The sequence below is a fragment of the Heterobasidion irregulare genome, assembly GCF_000320585.1.
Source record: "Heterobasidion irregulare TC 32-1 unplaced genomic scaffold scaffold_07, whole genome shotgun sequence".
Classification (NCBI taxonomy): Eukaryota; Fungi; Basidiomycota; class Agaricomycetes; order Russulales; family Bondarzewiaceae; genus Heterobasidion; species Heterobasidion irregulare.
The window spans coordinates 2200494-2221223 of record NW_009258203.1 but is presented as its reverse complement, the minus strand read 5'-3'; the positions used below and the strand labels follow the sequence as shown (position 1 = coordinate 2221223).

At 49.0% G+C, this 20730-nt stretch overlaps 5 protein-coding genes across 5 annotated transcripts; 2 read left to right on the top strand and 3 right to left on the bottom strand.

Moving 5' to 3' along the window:
- Positions 1 to 5853: 5853 nt before the first annotated feature.
- Positions 5854 to 7293, bottom strand: HETIRDRAFT_321458 (uncharacterized protein; the record flags this gene model as incomplete). The annotated part of the gene is made up of 1 exon (XM_009550402.1): positions 5854 to 7293. One exon carries the CDS (start codon positions 7291 to 7293, stop codon positions 5854 to 5856), a length of 1440 nt encoding a protein of 479 aa, XP_009548697.1.
- A 3540-nt stretch (positions 7294 to 10833) lies between these two features.
- HETIRDRAFT_49544 (uncharacterized protein) lies at positions 10834 to 11199 on the bottom strand (the record flags this gene model as incomplete). Its single annotated transcript, XM_009549659.1, has 1 exon — positions 10834 to 11199. A coding segment is annotated over one exon (366 nt), but the record flags the coding sequence as incomplete, so codon positions are not given.
- A 77-nt stretch (positions 11200 to 11276) lies between these two features.
- On the bottom strand, positions 11277 to 12500 carry HETIRDRAFT_321432 (uncharacterized protein; the record flags this gene model as incomplete). The annotated part of the gene is made up of 1 exon (XM_009550401.1): positions 11277 to 12500. The coding sequence occupies one exon, from the start codon at positions 12498 to 12500 to the stop codon at positions 11277 to 11279; it is 1224 nt and encodes a 407-aa protein (XP_009548696.1).
- A 1136-nt stretch (positions 12501 to 13636) lies between these two features.
- On the top strand, positions 13637 to 14763 carry HETIRDRAFT_103325 (uncharacterized protein; the record flags this gene model as incomplete). The annotated part of the gene is made up of 4 exons (XM_009550400.1): positions 13637 to 13864; positions 13918 to 13935; positions 13991 to 14590; positions 14656 to 14763. 4 exons carry the CDS (start codon positions 13637 to 13639, stop codon positions 14761 to 14763), a joined length of 954 nt encoding a protein of 317 aa, XP_009548695.1.
- Positions 14764 to 19876: 5113 nt separating this feature from the next.
- On the top strand, positions 19877 to 20107 carry HETIRDRAFT_322917 (uncharacterized protein; the record flags this gene model as incomplete). Its single annotated transcript, XM_009550399.1, has 1 exon — positions 19877 to 20107. The coding sequence occupies one exon, from the start codon at positions 19877 to 19879 to the stop codon at positions 20105 to 20107; it is 231 nt and encodes a 76-aa protein (XP_009548694.1).
- Between the last annotated feature and the right edge of the window lie 623 nt (positions 20108 to 20730).

Here is a 20730-nt window from a genome sequence, read left to right as displayed (position 1 = left end):
CACGCCCGTTGGAGCCTTTATTTGAGCAGATTCGACTTCACACTCAGCTATAAAGCAGGGTCAACGAATCATTCCGATGCTCTGTCCAGGCGTCCAGATCTAAGTGAGGGGGTGGAATCAGACAACAAAGCTCAAATCTTGCTCCCGGCCGACCTTTTCAATAAATCCGACGAAACACTGGTAGAACCGTCCCCGACAAGGCATATTAAGTCCACAGAAATTGCATCCTCGGACCTCATCTCCCTCATCCGACTCTCAAAATCGGAACACGATGCCCTGACAAGGGTAGCCCTCGCCAAACTCTTACGAGTAGGGCCACAAGGAATGAGAGGTGTATTGGGACATTGGACACACGAAGACGGAATCACCAGACGAAATGGCCAAATATGCGTCCCAAAAGACGACGCCATTCAAAGACTTATTGTCAAAACGCATCATGATGCACCCGCAGTAGGACACCCGGGGAGAGCCAAAACACTGGAAATGGTACAGCGACACTATTGGTGGCAAAATATGACAAAGTTCGTTCATGAATACGTGGACGGATGTGCCGTATGTCAATCGACCAAGAACTTGACACACAAGACACACCCTCCTATCCATCCCTTGGAAACTACCAACGTCCCCTGGCGATTTATTTCGACAGACTTCGTTACGGACTTACCCAAGAGCAAGGGTTTCGACTCAATCAACGTAGTAGTGGATCAAGGTCTGTCCAAAGGCATAGTCATCACCCCATGCAAGAAAACGATCACGGCAGAAGAAACAACCGTGCTTTTCCTGAATAACGTCTTTAATCGACATGGGTTGCCGACCAAGATAGTATCCGATCGCGGCCCTCAATTTGCGGCCAAGTTCACCCGAGAACTCTGGAAGCGGCTAGGAATCACCGCTGCTCTCAGCACGGCTTATCATCCCCAGACGGACGGAGAGACAGAACGAGTAAACCAGGAGATCGAACAGTTCCTGAGAACGTTCTGCAACTACCACCAAGATAACTGGGTGGACCTTCTGCCGTTTGCCGAATTCTCGCACAATACGCGAAAACATTCAGCCACCGGAAAATCTCCTTTCAAAGTGCTATACGGGTTCAATCCTCCTTATTCAGCCGACACGGCGCTAGAAACAAAGGTACCCGCGGTAGCTGAGCGTATTAAGGTGATCGCAGAAGTCCAGGAAGAAGCCGCGGCCAGCCTACAAATAGCTAGCAATTACGCCAAAGACCGGGACCTCCATAGGAAACTCCCCCAGTGGAAAGAAGGAGACCAAGTATGGCTAGAAGGAACCCATATCCGGACGACCCACCCAAAGTTCAAGCTCGCCCCTAGGAGGTATGGCCCCTTCAAAGTATTGGCAAAAATAGGAACCCTGGCATACAGACTTCAAATTCCCCAACACTGGAGGATCCACCTGGTGTTCCACGCCGCAACACTCACCAAGTACAGGGAAACCGAGGCACACGGGGAAAATTTCGCAAGGACATTACCGGAGGTATTAAACGATGAAGAGCATTACGAAGTGGAAATGATCATGGACTCAAAAAGACAAGGATGGGGAACCAAGTACTTGGTCAAGTGGGCGGGATACCCCGAGGCAGATAACACCTGGGAACCCTACACTCTCCTAAAAGGGACAGCGGAAGAAGCTATGAAGGAGTTTCATGACCAATACCCTGATAAACCTCGTCCGAGAGCACCCTGAAAGGCAGAGGAGAAGTCTATAAAAGAGCAATCCGAGAGCTCTAAAGAATCATCTTCCCCCACTTTTCGCTCAAGCCCCTTTTCCTTCACTCAAATGCTCCTTCACAAAGACCACAATGCTTTATCACCATCCAGAAACTCCTCCCCCGATGTCGTCCTTATGGTGTCCAATCCAGACATCGGACAAGTGGATAGAGGAACCAGTCCTCACCTAGGAAATGCTGGACGAATTGATAAAGGAACCAGTCCTCACCGCCCAGAGCCCGCCGTCGTCACCCTCACTCCACACCTCAATAACTTCTCAGATGACGACGCTGAGGACTACGCCAAGTTCAAAGAAAGAGAAAGAACTCGCTGTTACGACTGCTCGTCGGTAACCCCAAGAGTAGGAGGTTCTTCCCTAGGTCACTCGTGGAGGATGTGTGGAACGGTGGTCTCGACTGTACGTGCAGCACAGGAGCCTGAAGTGTATTGCAGAGTAGCAATAGGAAGTACTGTAGGAAGACAGTACCAGAACGAAGGTGCTGTGGTAGGAAGACCACAGTGAACGAAGAGAATAGACTGAAGATCGTCAGCCTATTCTATGGGCCTTTTATACTACTTTGGGAAGTAGGGCGTGAGAATACCGAATATGTATCTGTAGGTATTCTCTAAGTCGTCTCTCTCAATAACGACTACTCTTGTGCTTCTCCGTTGGTCTCCTTCCGGCCAGGAAAGACTAGGAGGTTCATGCCCTGTGTGTGAGTAATTTATAAGGCGGCGTTCCATGCCCGCTAATACAATAGGCCCGTGATACTCGACCAACGATAAGGTGATCCGTTGGGAGTGGATGACCAAGGTTAATATCTGTACCTTGGTGTACGCCTCAACCTGTGAGGCCGCGTGATATTTGTGATGATCGTATCGGCATAGACCGCCGTGTAGGCCCGATAGAACGTGATCATAACAATACCCCCTTTCTACGTCCTATTCGCCTGGTAGGACCACGCCTTGCGTGTCATCGCCACCCCATATACGATTTGCTTTCTTGATCCAATGATGGTCTTCGGATGCGACTTCCGAGACATGACTTCGTTTTCTGGGAGGAAGACCGACTTACGTCGTTTGATCCTCTGGGAGTTTTCCATCTCCGTTGAGCTGTTTGTTTGTCGAGTCGTGAGGGTATCCAAGCCTCCGCTCTCTAGGATGTTCTTCCTTCACCCGTGGGATTGATTTTGCCGCGGGTAAACCCCATCGCGGTCTTACTTCCAGCCCGCTTCTGGAATAGCATCAAGAAAGGCGTATGAATGCGAGTGGTGTGTGGATGTGTAGAAATTCGAGCGTGTGGGTTCCAGTTCGTGTCATCAGGTTCTTCTTCTTCCTTCTCCGAGGGCCAAACCTCAGTGTTTCCAGGATAGTCGTCTATCCTCATGATTTGTTGTTCCTCTTGACGACAGTGGATGGCGCCCATGGACAAGTAGGTTGATCGCTTTACGAAGGCTTAGGCCTACTTCTCCAGGCTACCAGTCATGACGCCCCAAGCAGTATCGCTCCCATACGGTGAGCTCATCTCCGGTGAGGTTGCAGCCAAATCCCAAGCAGTATTGTCCCCATACGGTGGACTCATCTCCGGTGAGGCAGTTTACGGCGTCCAGAGTTTGTTTTTCACAAACGTGGGCCTATGGTGGGGAATACCACGTGTAGTGTTGGGTTCGAGGCAAGGATGTGAAGAGAATTAGACTTGAAGGGCGCAGCGAGGAATAAGGAGGAGTCTGACTCCTTTTCCAAGTCTGCCCGTTCGTTTGCACGAATGGACATCAGGACCACAGCTGATATATTTGTCGGGTTGCGAGATATATCCACGACTGGCAGTTTAAAACGTCATGCGGGACGGTCCGTAGTTTATCGTCGTTTCGGACGATCCGTAGTTTAACGTCTTTGCGGACGTCCTTCATCATCAACATGGAGTATCTGTGGGGAAAGGTGTTTCTGCACGCCGGAATTTCCATCGGTTGTGTGCATAGGGCCATAGACCAGACTTTACCCACTCCAGATTCCACTGAGGCATGATGGACGGTTTATACTATATCAAACCGGATAACTTGTACGTCTCAATTTTTGGAGACCGCTCAGTTTAATGCCATGAGGTAGGCATCCTCGCAGTTTAATGCCGTGCGATAGGCATCCTCGCAGTTTAACGCCGTGCGATAGGCGGACTATCGTCTGACTGTGTCCCTCGAGTCACGATAGGCTTTTCCTCCGAGGATGAGGGTAGTTTAACGTCATCTCGGACGTTGTCGACATATTCTCGTCAAGAATGATGTCGACCGATGATCCCTGTACTAAAAGGGACAAGTAGTTTAACGTCGTTGCGGACGATTGGTGACCACGGTCTTGGTCAACAATCACAACTCCTATCCGGTAAGGAGCACGTAGTTTAATGTCATTGCGGACCGATTGACACCATGGCGGTCAATCCACAACTCCTATTCGGTAAGGAGCAATAGTTTTGTGTCATTGCGGACGATTCAGCACCAGAGTGATGAATCACAACTCCCATACGATCGGGAGCAAGTAGTTTAGCGTCGTTACGGACGCATTGGCGGCCAGGGGATTGGACGTCAATGACAACCCCTAGGTTCAGGGGCACTAGTTTAACGTCGTTGCGGACGCGCGGTATCTTGTCAAGATCGCCACGCACAATCCCTAGAACGAAGGGACGGTAGTTTAGCGTCGTTTCGGACGCCCGTAGTTTATCGTCTTTGCGGACGTCGAGATACCATTGGCCTCGAACAATCCCTATGTGGAAAGGGACAATAGTTTAGCGTCATCGCGGACGTTGTTTCGCCACAAATATTGTGGAAAAACAATGCTTAGTTTAACGTCATCCCGGACGCGACCTAGTTTTACGTCGTCGCGGACGATTGGCGGAATAGACTTTGGATGAGTGGCCCGCTCTTTGTCGTTCTTCCGCTATGTGGGCCAGACGAGAGTCGCGTGATCTAGTCCCTTCCCACTAGATCTTCGACTCGAGGCACGTGTCCTAGTTGCCTCCTGACTAGGTCTTGGAGCGGAATTTCTTGTACTTCGACTCCAAGACTAGACTGAGCACTCCATGAAGAGATGCTTGCTCTTCCACGTCCCCAGACCCCTCGCTTGGATTTGAACCAAGACGACCCGATATTCTTTTACCGAAAAGCGAGTGAATATCGGAAGCGCTTCGACCTTTTATAGGCAGGGTTCTGTGACGCGAGTCCTTCCGCGCTTCGCCAGAATGCAACCACGCTCCTTTGGTCAATGGTAGTTTAACGTCATCTCGGACGGGGATAGTTTTCCGTCGTTTCGGACGAAGACTAGTTTAACGTCATTGCGGACCCTAGTAGTTTATAGTCATTGCGGACCAAGCCTTTGGTAGTTTTACATCGTTCCGGATGTGATTTGTGGCCTCGCATCATTAGGAAGACTTGTGAGGTAGAGGCGGCCCGCTCTCTACATCATCTCATGCGCCAGCTGTAGGATCCCCTAATGCGGAAACGATCCTGTAAAACGGGAGATCCAAAGTGGGACGTCCCAAAACACCAGTCAGACCTTGACTGTGAGGGTTCACGATACGAGTTATGCATCATAATTTCTTGACTCGGACTTGCAACCGGTTATGTATGGGCACTTCGCTGTACCAAGGCGAAGGGCCTGCTTGTCGACACCTACGAGTAGAGTATATGTCATGTAGAGGGTTCCCTAATGCGGAAAAAACCCTGTAAAACTGAGGATCCAAATGGGACGCTCGATGCATCTGTCAGATTAACTCCTTGACAGCGAGGATGTGAAAGGATTCTGCCGTAGGTCGTACGTGGAATTATGCCCGCTGTTGTCCTTGATTCGTACCATCATTTGAACCTAGGACTAATGGTCAGGTACTTCCCCTGCCTTCTTATCTTTTCACAGTTTTAAGACATGCAGGTCCGATAGTTTAGTCGTCATTCCGGACGCGGGGTAGTTTAACGTCTCTTTCGGATGAGGTCGTACAGTTTAACGTCTTGAGGGACGATCCTAGTTTTACGTCGTTGCGGACGATTGTAGTTTTACATCGTTTCGGATGTTTTTGTGTCAGGGGAAAGGAGTTCCTCAACTTCCTTACCCCCTTTCTTCTTCCTATGCCCTGTTATTAGTCCGTTTAATAATCGAAGGGTCCTTGATAATCCCCGCCCCCTTCGTCAGGTCGGTAGTAGGGGTCAGCGTCGTCGTAATTTCCTGGATCGTCTAGAGCATCCCATGCATCGAGCTCGGATCTAGTCCAAGAGCTATTTCTTCGAGCCTCCGAATCAGCGCGGCGAGTTCTGCGGCTACTTCGGTTATCCTCTCTTTCGTTCGTACGAAATCGAGCACTAGGAGGAGGCGATCCAGGCCGGTGTCGAATACTCCGGCCAGCAGTTGTTCCGCGTCCGAGGGTTGCCTGGTTTCCCCGACTCCGCCTTCCCTCATTTCTTCGATAGACGGGCGGTTCCTCCTCGTCGGTATTTCCTTGGGATAAGGGAAAACCTCGTATCCGGTGAGAGGGGGGAGTCGCGGTATGGCTATGCGCTGTAGGAACCTCTCGTTGTCTCGGTGGAGGGCGCTCCACGACCGTACGCGGAACCCTTCTTGGATTTGATACAGGCGTGGGATGTTCTCCGGGACGTGGTACGTTCCAAGTGACAACTCGGAAAGGGTCGGTTCTGCTTGGTTGGACGTTTCCCAGTTCTCCTCCGAAGAGGAGAGCTGGAAGGAGCTCTCGGTTGACATATTGGGAGAACTCGTCAGGGTGGATGAGGAGGGCTCGGGGTCGCCCGTCATTATGGGCGTACCAGGAGGCTGTGTCCGGGTCGGTTTGGAGGGCAAGCGTCCTGATCTGGAGACTGGCACTAGCCAGTCGTCGAGGTACGTCGCTATGTTCATTCCCGGGTTGTCCTGCCGAGAAGTTAGCAAGTCTTTGGAGGGCCATGGCTGTGGCCATTTGTATTACCGCGGAGATGGTGTTCCGCTGGAGGAGCGCGTCCGCGTGTCGCTCCAGTTCTCCGGTGTGAGGATCTGTACGAGGGGTAGGTCCTCCCATGGAGCTGGGAATCGGTCCACTAGTTGGTACTGGCGGAGGTGCAGTTTCTGATAGAACTGGTATTGGTTCAGCTTCTCCATGGCCTGGGAGTTGAGCTGCCGTTCTTGCTCGAAATCCCGAGGGACCTGAAACTCCACTAGGACGCGTGCCTTCACTAGGAGGTGGAACTCCCACTGGTAATGGGCCAAGGCTCGACTGGTTTCGGTCATCAGAACCTTCATGCCGTGGTGCATCTCGTGAGGCCCTCTCCGGTGAGGGTCTTCGGGTTCTTTCCCTTTCCTTGAACTTGGCATAGTCTTCGGCGTCGTCGTCGGAGAAGTTGTTGGTATGAGGGGTGAGGAGGACCCCGGTAGATCCTGGTTGTTGAGGACTTGTTCCTCTATCAATTCGTCCAACATCTGGTCGGTGAGGACTTGTTCCTCTTTCCACTCGTTCGACATCTGGATTGGCGACCATAAGGACGACATCGGGGGAGGAGTTTCTGGATGGAGACGAAGCATCGTGGTCGTCGTGGAGGAGCATTCGAATGGGGGAAAGTGTTTGAGAGGGAAAGAAGGTGAGAAGATGTTCTTGTTGGAGTCCTCTTGTCGCTCCTTTTATAATCTTTTGTCTCTCCTCTCAGGCTGTTCCCGGACGAGGTTTGTCAGGGTATTGGTCATGGAAATCTTTCATGGCTTCTTCCGCCGTTCCCTTTAGGAGAGTGTAGGGCTCCCAGGTGTTGTCTGATTCGGGATATCCCATCCATTTGACCAAGTATTTGGTTCCCCGTCCTTGCCGTTTTGAATCCACGATCATTTCCACTTCATAATGCTCTTCATCGTTCAATACTTCCGGTATTGGTCGCGCGAAGTTTTCTCCGTGGGCTTCGGTTTCTCTATATTTAGTGAGCACTGCGGCGTGGAATACCGGGTGAATCTTCCATTGCGGAGGAATTTGGAGTTTGTACGCCAGGGTTCCCACTTTTCCCAGTATCTTGAAAGGGCCATATCGCCTAGGGGCGAGTTTGAACTTAGGATGGGTTGTTCGAATGTGGGTTCCTTCTAGCCATACTTGGTCTCCTTCTTTCCACTGGGGAAGTTTCCTGTGAAGATCCCGGTCTTTGGCGTAGTTGCTGGCTATTTGTAAGCTAGCCGCGGCTTCTTCCTGAACTTCTATGATCGTCTTAATGCGTTCAGCTATCGCAGGTACCTTTGTCTCCAGTGCCGTGTCAGCTGAATAGGGAGGATTGAAACCGTATAGCACTTCGAAAGGGGATTTTCCGGTGGCCGAGTGCTTCCGTGTGTTATGTGAGAATTCGGCGAACGGCAGAAGGTCTACCCAATTGTCTTGATGGTAGTTGCAGAACGTTCTCAGGAATTGTTCGATCTCCTGGTTTACCCGTTCCGTTTCTCCATCTGTTTGGGGATGATACGCCGTGCTGAGAGCGGCGGTGATTCCTAGCCGTTTCCAGAGTTCTCGGGTGAATTTGGCCGCGAATTGAGGGCCCCGATCGGACACTATTTTGGTCGGCAGTCCATGTCGATTGAAAACGTTATTTTGGAAAAGCACGGTTGTTTCTTCTGCCGTGATTGTTTTCTTGCATGGGGTGATGACTATGCCTTTTGACAGACCTTGATCCACTACCACATTAATTGAGTCGAAACCTTTGCTTTCGGGTAGGTCCGTGACGAAATCCGTCGAGATGAATCGCCAGGGAACGTTGGTGGTTTCCAGAGGGTGGATAGGTGGGTGTGTCCTGTGTGTCAAATTCTTCGTAGATTGGCATATGGCGCATCCATCCACGTATTCATGGACGAATTTTGTCATGTTTTGCCACCAGTAGTGTCGTTGCACCATTTCCAATGTTTTTGCTCTACCCGGGTGTCCTACCGCGGGTGCATCATGGTGTGTTTTGACGATAAGTCTTCGGATGACGTCATCTTTGGGGACGCATATGTGGCCGTTGCGTCTGGTGATTCCGTCCTCATATGTCCAATGTCCCAATAATCCTCTCATCCCTTGTGGTCCTACTCGTAAGAGTTTCGCAAGAGCTACTCTTGTTAAGGCGTCATGTTCCGATTTCGAGTGTCGGATGAGGGAGATGAGGTTTGAAGAGGCAATTTCCGTGGATTTTATATGCCGTGTCGGGGACGGTTCTACCAATGTTTCGTCGGATTTGTTGAAAAGCTTGGCCGGGAGTAAAATTTGAGATTTGTTGTCAGATTCTACCCCCTCACTTAGATCTGGACACCTGGACAGAGCATCAGAGTGATTTGTCGCTCCTGCTTTATAGCTGAGTGTAAAGTCGAATCTGCTCAAATAAAGGCTCCAACGGGCGTGTCGTCGTGATAGGTCTCGCGCCGTTTGGAAGTGTTCCAGGTTTTTATGATCTGTCCAAATCTCGAAGGGGTGTCGTGCGCCTTCGAGGTAATGATTCCAATGTTCCAACGCTTTGATTATAGCCAAGAGTTCCCGGTCGTGAACGTCGTAATTCCGCTCTGCTGGTGAAAACGATCCAGAGAGGAAAGCGACTGGGTGCCAGTCACCATCTTTTCCTTCTTGTAGAAGGGTAGCTCCATAGGCGATTAGTGATGCGTCCGTTACTAGTCGATATGGGTGCATGGGATCTGGATAGTTCAAGACAGGTTTACTGATAAAAGCTTTCTTTAATCGTTCGAAAGCTTCTTGGCATTTTGTGGTCCAGTTCCATTTCTCATCCTTTTTGGTGAGGTCATGTAGGGGGCGCGCGATGAGTGAGAACTTGTCAATAAAGCGCCTGTAAAAATTCCCTAGACCCAGGAAGGAGCGAATGTCGCGGACTGTACGTGGGATTGGCCAATCTTTTATTGCGTCCACCTTTGAGTCCTCCATGGCGACATGGTCTTTTGAAATTGTATATCCCAGGTATTGGAGCTTTTCCTTGTAAAACTCGCATTTTTCGGGTTTCAAATATAGGTCGTTGTCGCGTAGGATTTGGAAAACCTGGTTTAGGATTTTGACGTGTTCTGCCATGGTTTTGGAGAAGACGAGGATGTCGTCCATATATACGGTTATCTTCCGGGCTGTGATGAGCTCTCTGAAGATCATGTTCATCATAGCTTGGAAGGTGGCTGGTGAGTTGGTCAGGCCGAAAAACATCACCGTGGGTTCGTAAGAACCTAACGGAGTGATGAAGCTCGCCTTCCACTCATCTCCTTCTTTGATGCGTATATTGTTGTATCCCCATCGCACGTCCAATTTGCTAAAAATGATGGCCCCTTTTATCACATCCAGTAGTTCCTGGATTAATGGAAGGGGGCACACATTCGGGATGGTGTGCGAATTTAAGTGGCGATAGTCCTGTACCGGGCGTAGTTTTCCATCCTTTTTTCCTATAAAGAAAAATGGGGCTGCTGTTTGCGAGGTGGATCGACGGATGGTTCCTCTCTCCAGATGTTCCTTGATGAATTTTCCTAATTCGTCGTGTTTCTCTGGGCTCAGGGCGTAGATTTTGGGCACTTGAGGTTTGAAGGTTGGTTTCAAGTCGATGGCATGGTCCCAGTAAGTGTGTTCTGGGAGTCGCTGCGACTTTCATTCGCTAAAGATGTCCAAAAACTCGTGATGCGCCTTGGGAACTCTTTCCTTTAGATTGGTGACGATGATTTCGTCTTCCAGGTCTTGGTCGAAGCTGGCAAATCCTGACGGTTCGGGGGCCAGTTTCCGAATAACTGGGTCCCGGGTGGCCTGTTTTCCTGAGGGTTTGTCTGGGAGATCAGGTTCTCCCTCGTTTGGTGAAAGAGATGGCTTGTCTTGCGCCTTTCGTTTCTCTTCTGCGTATTTCCTTATGTCCTTTAGGAGCCATTTCCTTTTGAGGTATGCTCGTAGTCGGACACCAAACGTTCCGCTATGGTCGCGGAGTCCTACATCTTCCGATAGTCTTCGGAGATGTTCTAGGCGCTGTTTTTCGCGCTCATTGATGCGTGGTTTGTGCCGTGGCTCCACGTCTGATAACCGCCTACTGTATGGCGGTTCTTCCCTTGCCCTGGTGAACCCATATGGTTGCTGGCATTTCTGGGGGCACCGATCAAAGTGCACTTCACGTCGCCTCCATTCGATGGAGGGATCGTGGTATTTCAGCCAATCTGTTCCCAGGATAAGGTCGTCTTTCCCTAGATTGGAGATAAACATCTGGACGCGCTCAGTATGCGTTCGTCCACTGATGTCCCGAATGGTGAGGTTCACATCCAAGGCGGACCGGATGAGACCTGCTTTGTTAATGGTGTCATCGACGTTCCGGACGCGAATGGGGTTGTTGAGTGTATAGGTGGGGAAACGATGTTTCTTGACCCAAGTTTCGTTTACTATAACTCCTTCGCAGGCCGAGTCGATGGTTGCTTTTGCTCCAGCGTATTGACTCCTGTTTGATACTTTCACGTTCAGGCGTATGGGGGTGATGATACGGTCGTTCATTGCTCCGATACGAATACAAGTGCGGGCATCAAACTCGGGTCGTCCTTGACCTCTCTCCTTCGCTGGTGAGGGAGAGGTCAGGAAAAACGCTCCGCGTGTCCCAAGATTACTTCTCTTGCTTCATCTTCCCCTAATTCTCCGAGTACTGCTCCGATTCGAGCAGAATGACTGACGCCTCCGTCTCCCCGTCGTCCGTTAGGTAGCATAGCGCGCTGCCCATGGTTCGTCTGGGGTCGTCCGGATGGGGTAGAGTGAGGACGTTCCATCGAAGGACCAGGTTGTGGTACCCGCTGGTTGTTGCGATGAACATCCTCTGTCTCCATTCCTCGATATATTCCCGCTTGGTCTCCCATAGCGGATGCGTCATCTTCTCCTTCAAGATCGACCGCGCGGTTTCCTCTCCCTGTCGTACCCAAGCGTCTCTTCGAGTTTCCTCGAACTGGTGGAACGCCTCTACGGGCCGACCAGCAGTTAGCGCTAGAGTGTCCTATCTTTCCACAATTTGAACAAGAGGTGGCTCGCTTGCCATCATATTTCCGCTTTTGGCTAAGGGCATTGCGCTTGCGTGTTGCGTCAATGTCCATGTCAACAACTTGGTTGTTCATTCTGCGAGGGGCGTTTGTGGAGTTGTAGCGGGGAGAGACTTGGTTATGAAAACGATTCAGATAATCGCTTCGAAAGGAGGTGGAGTTGGCGAGGATGGCTTTTTGAGCTGTTCTGGCTCGAAGTCGTCCATCTATTTCGCAGGCTGTATTGATCCAGTCCTGAATCGTATCCTTTGGCTGAACTTCCTTGTCGTATATTTTGTCCATGACGCGCGGGTCTAACCCGCGTTGGAAGTAAGGGACCTGCTCTTTTTCGGAGATGTCGGCATCGGCGGCGATGAGAATGAATTGGTTGGAGTATTCGTCAACCGTCATTCGTCCTTGGGAGAAGGCCATGAGTGCGCTTCGCGCTTTGTCTGTCTTGCCCGTCTCCCTAAATTGGAGCTTGAACTTTGTTAAAAAGTCCCTCCAGGTTCCTAGATCAGTGGGAGGGTCCGCTCCTACTGATTTGAGGAGGAAGTTCTCGGCCCAAGCTCCTGCCGTGCCATATCTCATGCATGAGAGCACCAGGGATATTTTGTCTTGATCGGTCTTGTACCGATCGGATTCTGCTGCGAAAAGAAGGAGGCATTGGAGCATGAATTTCTGGGATTCAATGCGGTTGCCTGTATAGTTGTCTGGGAGTTTGACCTTTCCTCTTCCGGGTTGTACTGTCGCGGAAGGGGGGTCTGTAGAAGTCGAAGCTTGCCCCGACATGTTGGCGAGCGATTCGTTTCGGGTGTTGATCGGTGTTTGGTCTGGTGAGTCGGAGTCTGATTCCGAGGTTGTTTCCTCTTGCTCCGAGTCTTTGGGGATTACCGGCGCCGGTTCCCTGTATTGTGGGGCTAGTTCCCACTGAGCTTCTGTTTCGTTCCAAATATCCTCTTCTTCTGTTCCGTCTTCAAGGGTGAAGTAATAACGCCCGTTTCGGTATGAGCAGTTATCGTAATTCGGGGGGGCGTATCTGTTGTTGTCTTCGTAGACCCAGAAGTCCCCTTCGCGCCGGATAGGGCGATTGTTGTGACAGAGTTGGTTATCGATACGTCTAGTGCCGGGTGGATATTCCTGGCCTAGGTCTTGCTCCAGAGTGTGTGCAGTAACGCTTTCTCAATGGGGGTCTATGTCCCCACTGAGCAAGGTTATGAGAGAGAGTGTGGCAGCAAGCTAGTGCGAGCAAGGTAGGGGCAGAAGAGTCTATTCTAGTGTTACGACTGCTCGTCGGTAACCCCAAGAGTAGGAGGTTCTTCCCTAGGTCACTCGTGGAGGATGTGTGGAACGGTGGTCTCGACTGTACGTGCAGCACAGGAGCCTGAAGTGTATTGCAGAGTAGCAATAGGAAGTACTGTAGGAAGACAGTACCAGAACGAAGGTGCTGTGGTAGGAAGACCACAGTGAACGAAGAGAATAGACTGAAGATCGTCAGCCTATTCTATGGGCCTTTTATACTACTTTGGGAAGTAGGGCGTGAGAATACCGAATATGTATCTGTAGGTATTCTCTAAGTCGTCTCTCTCAATAACGACTACTCTTGTGCTTCTCCGTTGGTCTCCTTCCGGCCAGGAAAGACTAGGAGGTTCATGCCCTGTGTGTGAGTAATTTATAAGGCGGCGTTCCATGCCCGCTAATACAATAGGCCCGTGATACTCGACCAACGATAAGGTGATCCGTTGGGAGTGGATGACCAAGGTTAATATCTGTACCTTGGTGTACGCCTCAACCTGTGAGGCCGCGTGATATTTGTGATGATCGTATCGGCATAGACCGCCGTGTAGGCCCGATAGAACGTGATCATAACACTCGCCGACCATCACCCCAGGGGGCCCCACGAGATGCATCATGGAATGAAAACCCTGATGACAGAAACTTACCAGGCTCTGACGAAGTACCAGTGGGAGTTCCACCTCCTGCTACAATCACGGCAAGCATTGGAGCTGCAGGTCCCTCGGGACTACGAGCAAGAACAGCAGCTCAACTCCCAAGCCATGGAGAAGCTGAATCGATACCAGCTATACAGGGAGCTGCATCTCCGCCAGTATCAACTGGTGGACAGGTTCCCCGCCCCATGGGAAGAACTACCCTTGGTACAGATCCTCACTCCGGAGAATTGGAGCGACACAAGGACGCGCTCCTCCAGCGAAGCACTATCTCCGCGGTAATACAAATGGCCACAGCCATGGCCCTACAACGACTCGCTAACTTTGCCGCAGGGCAACCCGGGAATGAGAATAGTGACATACCTTGACGACTGGCTAGTGCCAGTCTCCAGATCAGAGGACTTGCCCTCCAAACAGACCCTGACACAGCCTCTTGGTACGAACATAATGACGGACGACTACGAGCTCTTCTCATCCATCCCGACGAATTCTCCTAGTATGTCAACAGAGAGCTCCTTCCAGCTCTCCTCTTCACCAGAGAACTGGGCGCCGTCCAACCAAGTAGAACCGACCCCTTCCGCGTTGTCGTCTGGAATGTACCACGTCCTGGAGAACGTTCCACGCCTATACCAAATCCAAGAAGGACTCCGCACACAGTCGTGGAACGCCCTTCACCAAGGCCACGGGAAAGTCGTACAGCACATAGCAATCCCACGACGTCCTCCTCTCACCGGGTACGAAATTTTCCCTTATCCCATGGGGGTACCGACGAGGAGGAACCACCCGTCTATCGAAGAAACGAGGGAAGAAGGAGTCGAGGAACCCAGGCAACCCTCCGCCGCGGAACAACTACTGGCGGGAGTGTTCAACACCGGCCTGGAACGCCTCCTCCTAGTACTCGATTTCGTACAGACGAGGGACAGAATAACCGAAGTAGCCGCAGAACTCGCCGCGCTGATTCGGAGGCTAGAAGAAATCGCTCTTGGACTCGATACAAGCTCGATGCATGGGATGCTCTAGATGATCCCGGAAATTACGACGATGCCGACCCCTATTATCGACCTGACGAAGGAGGCGATGGCTATCAAGGACCCTATGATTACTAGGGAGGATCAACTGTGGGGTAAGAAAGGGGGTAAGGAAGTTGAGGAACTCCTTCCCCACGAGGGTCCAAAATGACCTTAAACTACCGATCATCCGCAATGACGTAAAACTAGGTTCGTCCCTCAAGATGTTAAACTGTATGACCTCGTCCGAAAGAGACGTTAAACTACCCCACGTCCGGAATGATGTCTAAACTATCGGACCTGCATGTCTTAAAACTGTGAAAAGATAAGAAGGCAGGGGAAGTACCTGACCATTAGTCCTAGGTTCAAATAATGGTACGAATCAAGGACAACAGCGGGCATAATTCCACGTATGACCTACGGCGGAACCTTTCACATCCTCGCTGTCAAGGAGTTAATCTGACAGATGCATCGAGCGTCCCATTTGGATCCTCAGTTTTACAGGGTTTTTTCCGCATTAGGGAACCCTCTACATGACATATACTCTACTCGTAGGTGTCGACAAGCCGGCTCTTCGCCTTGGTACAGCAAAGTGCCCATACATAACCGGTTGCAAGTCCGAGTCAAGAAATTATGATGCATAACTCATTAAGTGAACCCTCACAGTCAAGGTCTGACTGGTGTTTTGGGACGTCCCACTTTGGATCTCCCGTTTTACAGGATCGTTTCCGCATTAGGGGATCCTACAGCTGGCGCATGAGATGATGTAGAGCCCAGGCCACCTCTACTTCACAAGTCTTCCTACAAGGAATGCGAGGCCATATAATAACATCCGGAACGATGTAAAACTACCAAAGGCTTGGTCCGCAATGACTATAAACTACTAGGGTCCGCAACGACGTTAAAATAGTCTTCGTCCGAAACGACGGAAAACTATCCTCGTCCGAGATAATGTAAAACTACCATCGACCCAAGGAGCGTGGTTTTATTCTGGTGAAGCGCGGATTTTTCGGGAGGATCCGCGTCGCAGAACCCTGCCTGTAAGAGGTCGAAGCGCTTCCAATATTCACTCGCTTTTCGGTAAAAGAATATTGGGTCGTCTTGGTTCAAATCCAAGCAAGGGGTCTGGAGACATGGAAGAGCAAGCATCTCTTCATGGAGTGCTCAGTCTAGTCTTGGAGTCGAAGTACAAGAAATTCCGCTCCAAGACCTAGTCAGGAGGCAACTAGGACACGTGCCTCAAGTCGAAGATCTAGCAGGAAGGGACTAGGTCATGCGACTCTCGTCTGGCCCACATAGCGGAAGAACGACAAGAGCGGGCCACTCATACCGAGAAGTTTATTCCGCCACTCATCCGCAACGACGATAAACTACGAACCGTCCAGGATGACGTTAAACTAAGCATTGTTTTTCCACAATATTTGTGGCGAAACAACGTCTGCAAATGACATTAAACTATTGTCCTCTCAAGAATGAGGATTGTAATGGATATCTCGACCAGATGTCCATTCGTCCGCAATGACGATAAACTACGACGCGTCTGAAACGACGTTAAACTACCGTCCCTCAACCCTAGGGATTGTTCGAGGCCATTTTTGCAATGGAAATGGCGTCGACGTCCGCAACGACGGTAAACTACGGGCATCCGAAATGATGTAAAACTATCGTCCCTTTGTTCTAGGGATCGTGCATGGTGGAAATCAAGGTTATCCCCACGCGTCCGAAACGACGCTAAAATACTTGTCCCTTCAAGCATAGGGATCGTGTGTGGTGATCTTGACAAGATACCACGCGTCCGCGACGACGTTAAACTAGTGCCCCTTGGACTTAGGGGTTGTCATTGATGTCTATGCCCCTAGACACCAATGCGTCCGCAATGACGGAAAACTATTTGCTCCTTACCGCATAGGAGTTGTGGATTGACCGCCATGCTGTCAATCGTCCGCAATGACATTAAACTACGTGCTCCTTACCGAATAGGAGTTGTGGTTGTTGACCAAGACCATGGTCATCAACCGTCCGAGATGACGTTAAACTATTCGTCCCTTTTGGTACAGGGATCATTGGTCGACATCATTTTTGACGAAAATGTGTCGACAACGTCCGAAATGACGGTAAACTACCTTCATCCTTGGAAGGAAAAGCCTATCGTGACTCGAGGGACATAGTCAGACGATAGCTCGCCTAAAGCACGGTATTAAACTGCAAGTCACCTACCTCACGGCGTTAAACTGAGCGGTCTCCTAATATTGAGACGTTATAAGTTATCCGGTTTGATATAGTATAAACCGTTCCCATCATGCCTCAGTAGAAACCTGCGGGACAAAGTCTGGTCTAGGGCCCTATGCACATAACCGATGAATGGTCCGGCGTGCAGAAACATCTTTCCCCACAGATATTCCATGTTGATGATGAAGAAGGTCCGCAAATGACCTAGAAGTAAACTACAAGGCAGCGCAGGGCGCCTTAATGACATCCGAGACGATGTAAAACTATTGTCGTCCGCAACGACGTAAAACTAGGTATCGTCCGCAACGACGATAAACTACGGAACGTCCGGCAAGACGTTTAAACTGCTATCGTGGATATATCTCGCAACCCGACAAATATATCAGCTGTGGTCTTAATGTCTATTTGTGCAAACGAACGGGCCGATCAGGAGAAGGAGTCAGACTCCTCCTTACTCCTCACGACACCCTTCAAGTCTAATTCTCTTCACATCCTTGCCTCAAACCCAATACGCATAGTGAATCAAACAAACTCTGGACGTCGAACTAACTCACCGGAGATGAGCCCACCGTATGGGGGCAATACTGCTTGGGACGTTAAGATGGTAGTCTGGGGAAGTAGGCCTAAGCCTTTGTAAAGCGATCAACCTACTTGCCCGTGGACGCCATCCTCTGAACGCCAAGAGGAACAACAAAAATCACGAGGATAACGACTATCCTGGAAACACTGAGGTTTGGCCCTCGGAGAAGGAAGAAGAAGAACCTGATGACACGAATCAGAACCCACATGCTAGAGTTTCTATTCATCCATACACCATTCGCATTCATACGCCTTTCTTGACACCTGTCCGGAGACCAACCGGACTGACATCCTAGCTTGAGAACCCAGGAAAGATCACAACAACCGAGGGGTGAAGGAAGAACATCCTACAGAGCGGAGGTTTGGATACCCTCACGACTCGACAAACAAACAGCTCAACAGAGATGGAAAACTCCTAGAGGATCAAACGACGTAAGTCGGTCTTCCTCCCAGAAAACCAAGTCATGTCCCGGGAGTCGCACCCAGAGACCAATTTTTGGATCAAGAAAGCAAACCGTATATGGAGTGGCGATGAAGCGCAAAGCGCTGTCCTACCAGGCGAATAGGACGTAGAAAGGGGGTATTGTTATGATCACGTTCTGTCGGGCCTTAACGGCGGTCTATACCGACACGATCATCACAAATATCAAGCGGCCTCACAAGGTGAGGCGTACAAACAAGGTACAGATAGTAACCTTGGTCATCCACTCCCAACGGATCACCTTATCATTGGTCGAGTATCACGAGCCATATTGCGACGGGCATAGAATGCCACCTTACAAACTACTCACACACTGGGCATTGAGCTCCTAGTCTTTCCTGGCCAGAAGGAGACTAACGGAGAAGCACAAGAGTAGTCGTTAATGAGAGAGACGACTTAGAGAAATACCTACGGATACATATACGGTATTCTCACGCCCTATTTCCTAAAGTAGTATAAAAGGCCCATAGAGTAGGCTGAGGTTCTTCAGTCTATTCTCTTCGTTTCCCTGTATCTTCACATACAGGGATCTTCGTTCAGTACTGTCTTCCTACAGTACTCTTCATTGCTGCATCGCAATACACCTCTGGCTCCTGTGCTACACATACAGTCAAGACCACCGTTCCACACATCCTCCACGAGTGACCTGGGGAAGAACCTCCTACTCTTGGGGTTATCGAACGAGCAGTTCGTAACAATCATTATCACTATTGATATTACAATTTTTAGCACTATTTATATTGTTTATTGCCTTGTTATACAGAAGATGCTCAAACTTGGTGTTTTCCTCTAGCTATTAGGCTGTGGAAAAGACAGTCATGTTGGTATATGGTATCAGAATAATATATTTGCCTGCCATATAGGAAATATGTGCACTAAGCATATTAAGATCACCTCCAACAATCTTGTGCTTATTTATATATAGGCATGCCATATATATACTCTTGTCCCCACCCTCTACCTCACTAGTGGCTATTTGGAAAACCCCTCTCTCTTATTGGATCTTGATTATTCATAATCATGTTTTTGATCAAATTTGCAAATTCAGGTAGCATTGTCTATACTAGTAGAGTCTCATTGAATATTACACTCAATCATAGTTTTACACATTCTCAGTCCAAATTGTGTAAGTGCCACAATCTATTTTTATCCTATATAAAGTGTATTATTGATTTTCCATTGGTTTATTATCTTCTTAGCTGGTGTTTAAACTAAATCCTAAAAGACCTGACTTTTTGGGTATTTATTGTCCTATTTATTTATTGGATAGAGAAAAGATAAATATTGAATAAAATCAGAGATGTTGAGGTTGCCTATATTATGTCTACTTATTTAGATTACCAAGTTCATATATTAGACCTTATGGCTTAGTGGCTTAGAGCATCTGTCCCAGGTGCTTGTATATATGAGATTGTTAGTTCAACTCTGGCAAAAGGCAAGTTTCTTATAAGGTATATTCTGTGTTTAGGTATTTAATTAGTGCTCTAATAGACATGACTCTATAAGAAGGCTATGAGAACTGTGATGCTTGATTTACTATGATTTTTCCGAAATTTCAAGTTATAATCAATCCTAATAATTCCTAATTTAGGAGAATTATGTCTAATTAGAACAGGTTTAGGGGGGGGGGGGGGTAAGCTAAAAATGTCTAATCCTAATCATTCTTAATTATGCATAGAACTAATTAGAGCTCAATACAAAGGAGTGGTTTTCTAGATGAACTCTGTATTACTCTGAAAATTGGGAGCAAGATTTCAAGCAGACTTTATTTACTATACATGACTATCCATTGACTTTTACTTGACTGTGCACACTTGACTTTTCAGATGAAACTTGACTTCCACATGACTTCCACATGACTTTCTTTCCTTGTCATTCAAGCAGCGTTTGGACATATCAACATTAAACTTTCCTCTCACCACCATGCTACAGCTCAATAACCTCTTCAAATTTCTCCCTCCTAATACTTTTGTTCTATCTTCTGGAAGCAAGAGCACCACCCCTAGTGCTACTGACACCTGGCTACAACCACTCCCTCTAGTGGACAATCTGAGCTCACTATGTGATGAGTCTATTGTGTATGGTGAGTCAACCTCACAGGCTTCCAGCTCTCTGAGCTCAAGTTTGATTGATACAGCCAATAAGTGCCTCTAATCACACATATTCACCTACTAAATACCACTATTAAATGATATTCAGGTCTTGAATAGTGAGTCCACGAAGAGCCACTGACGACACAGTCTGTCTCTGTTCAGATTCAACCTTTCTGCTCCAATCCCACCTAGTACAAGCTCAAGTGCAAGGCAATTGCCTTGTGCTAAGCACTGCCAGTGTATACTAGGTGCATGTAGTTGAGCATGGCCAACCATGGCAGCCTTGTACACTTTGGTGGCCTCTTTTTTTTCATATAACTCATCTCATTCATTCTTCATGCAAACAGAGGTGGGTAAGAGATGGGCAGCCCTAGAACTAAGTAGTCATGGAATTGCTCAGACATCCACTCTGACCTTGACAATAATTGGTTTACCTGATATGGCTTTGTATCTGACTGGCTTGGTGAATTGTTCTGCTTTTTGAGCATGTGGATGATGGAGAGGCAATACTTGAACTGTGCATTTGAAAGTGTAGAGGTGTGAGGTTTAGAATCAATGACCATTAGAAGTGTTTAAGCTGAGGAAAGAGTGGCAGCAGTCTTCAGAAGAGAACCCAAGTAGATTCCATATCAGCACCTCTATAAGGGCATACAAAATATCCAACAACACTTGCATACCTTCTTT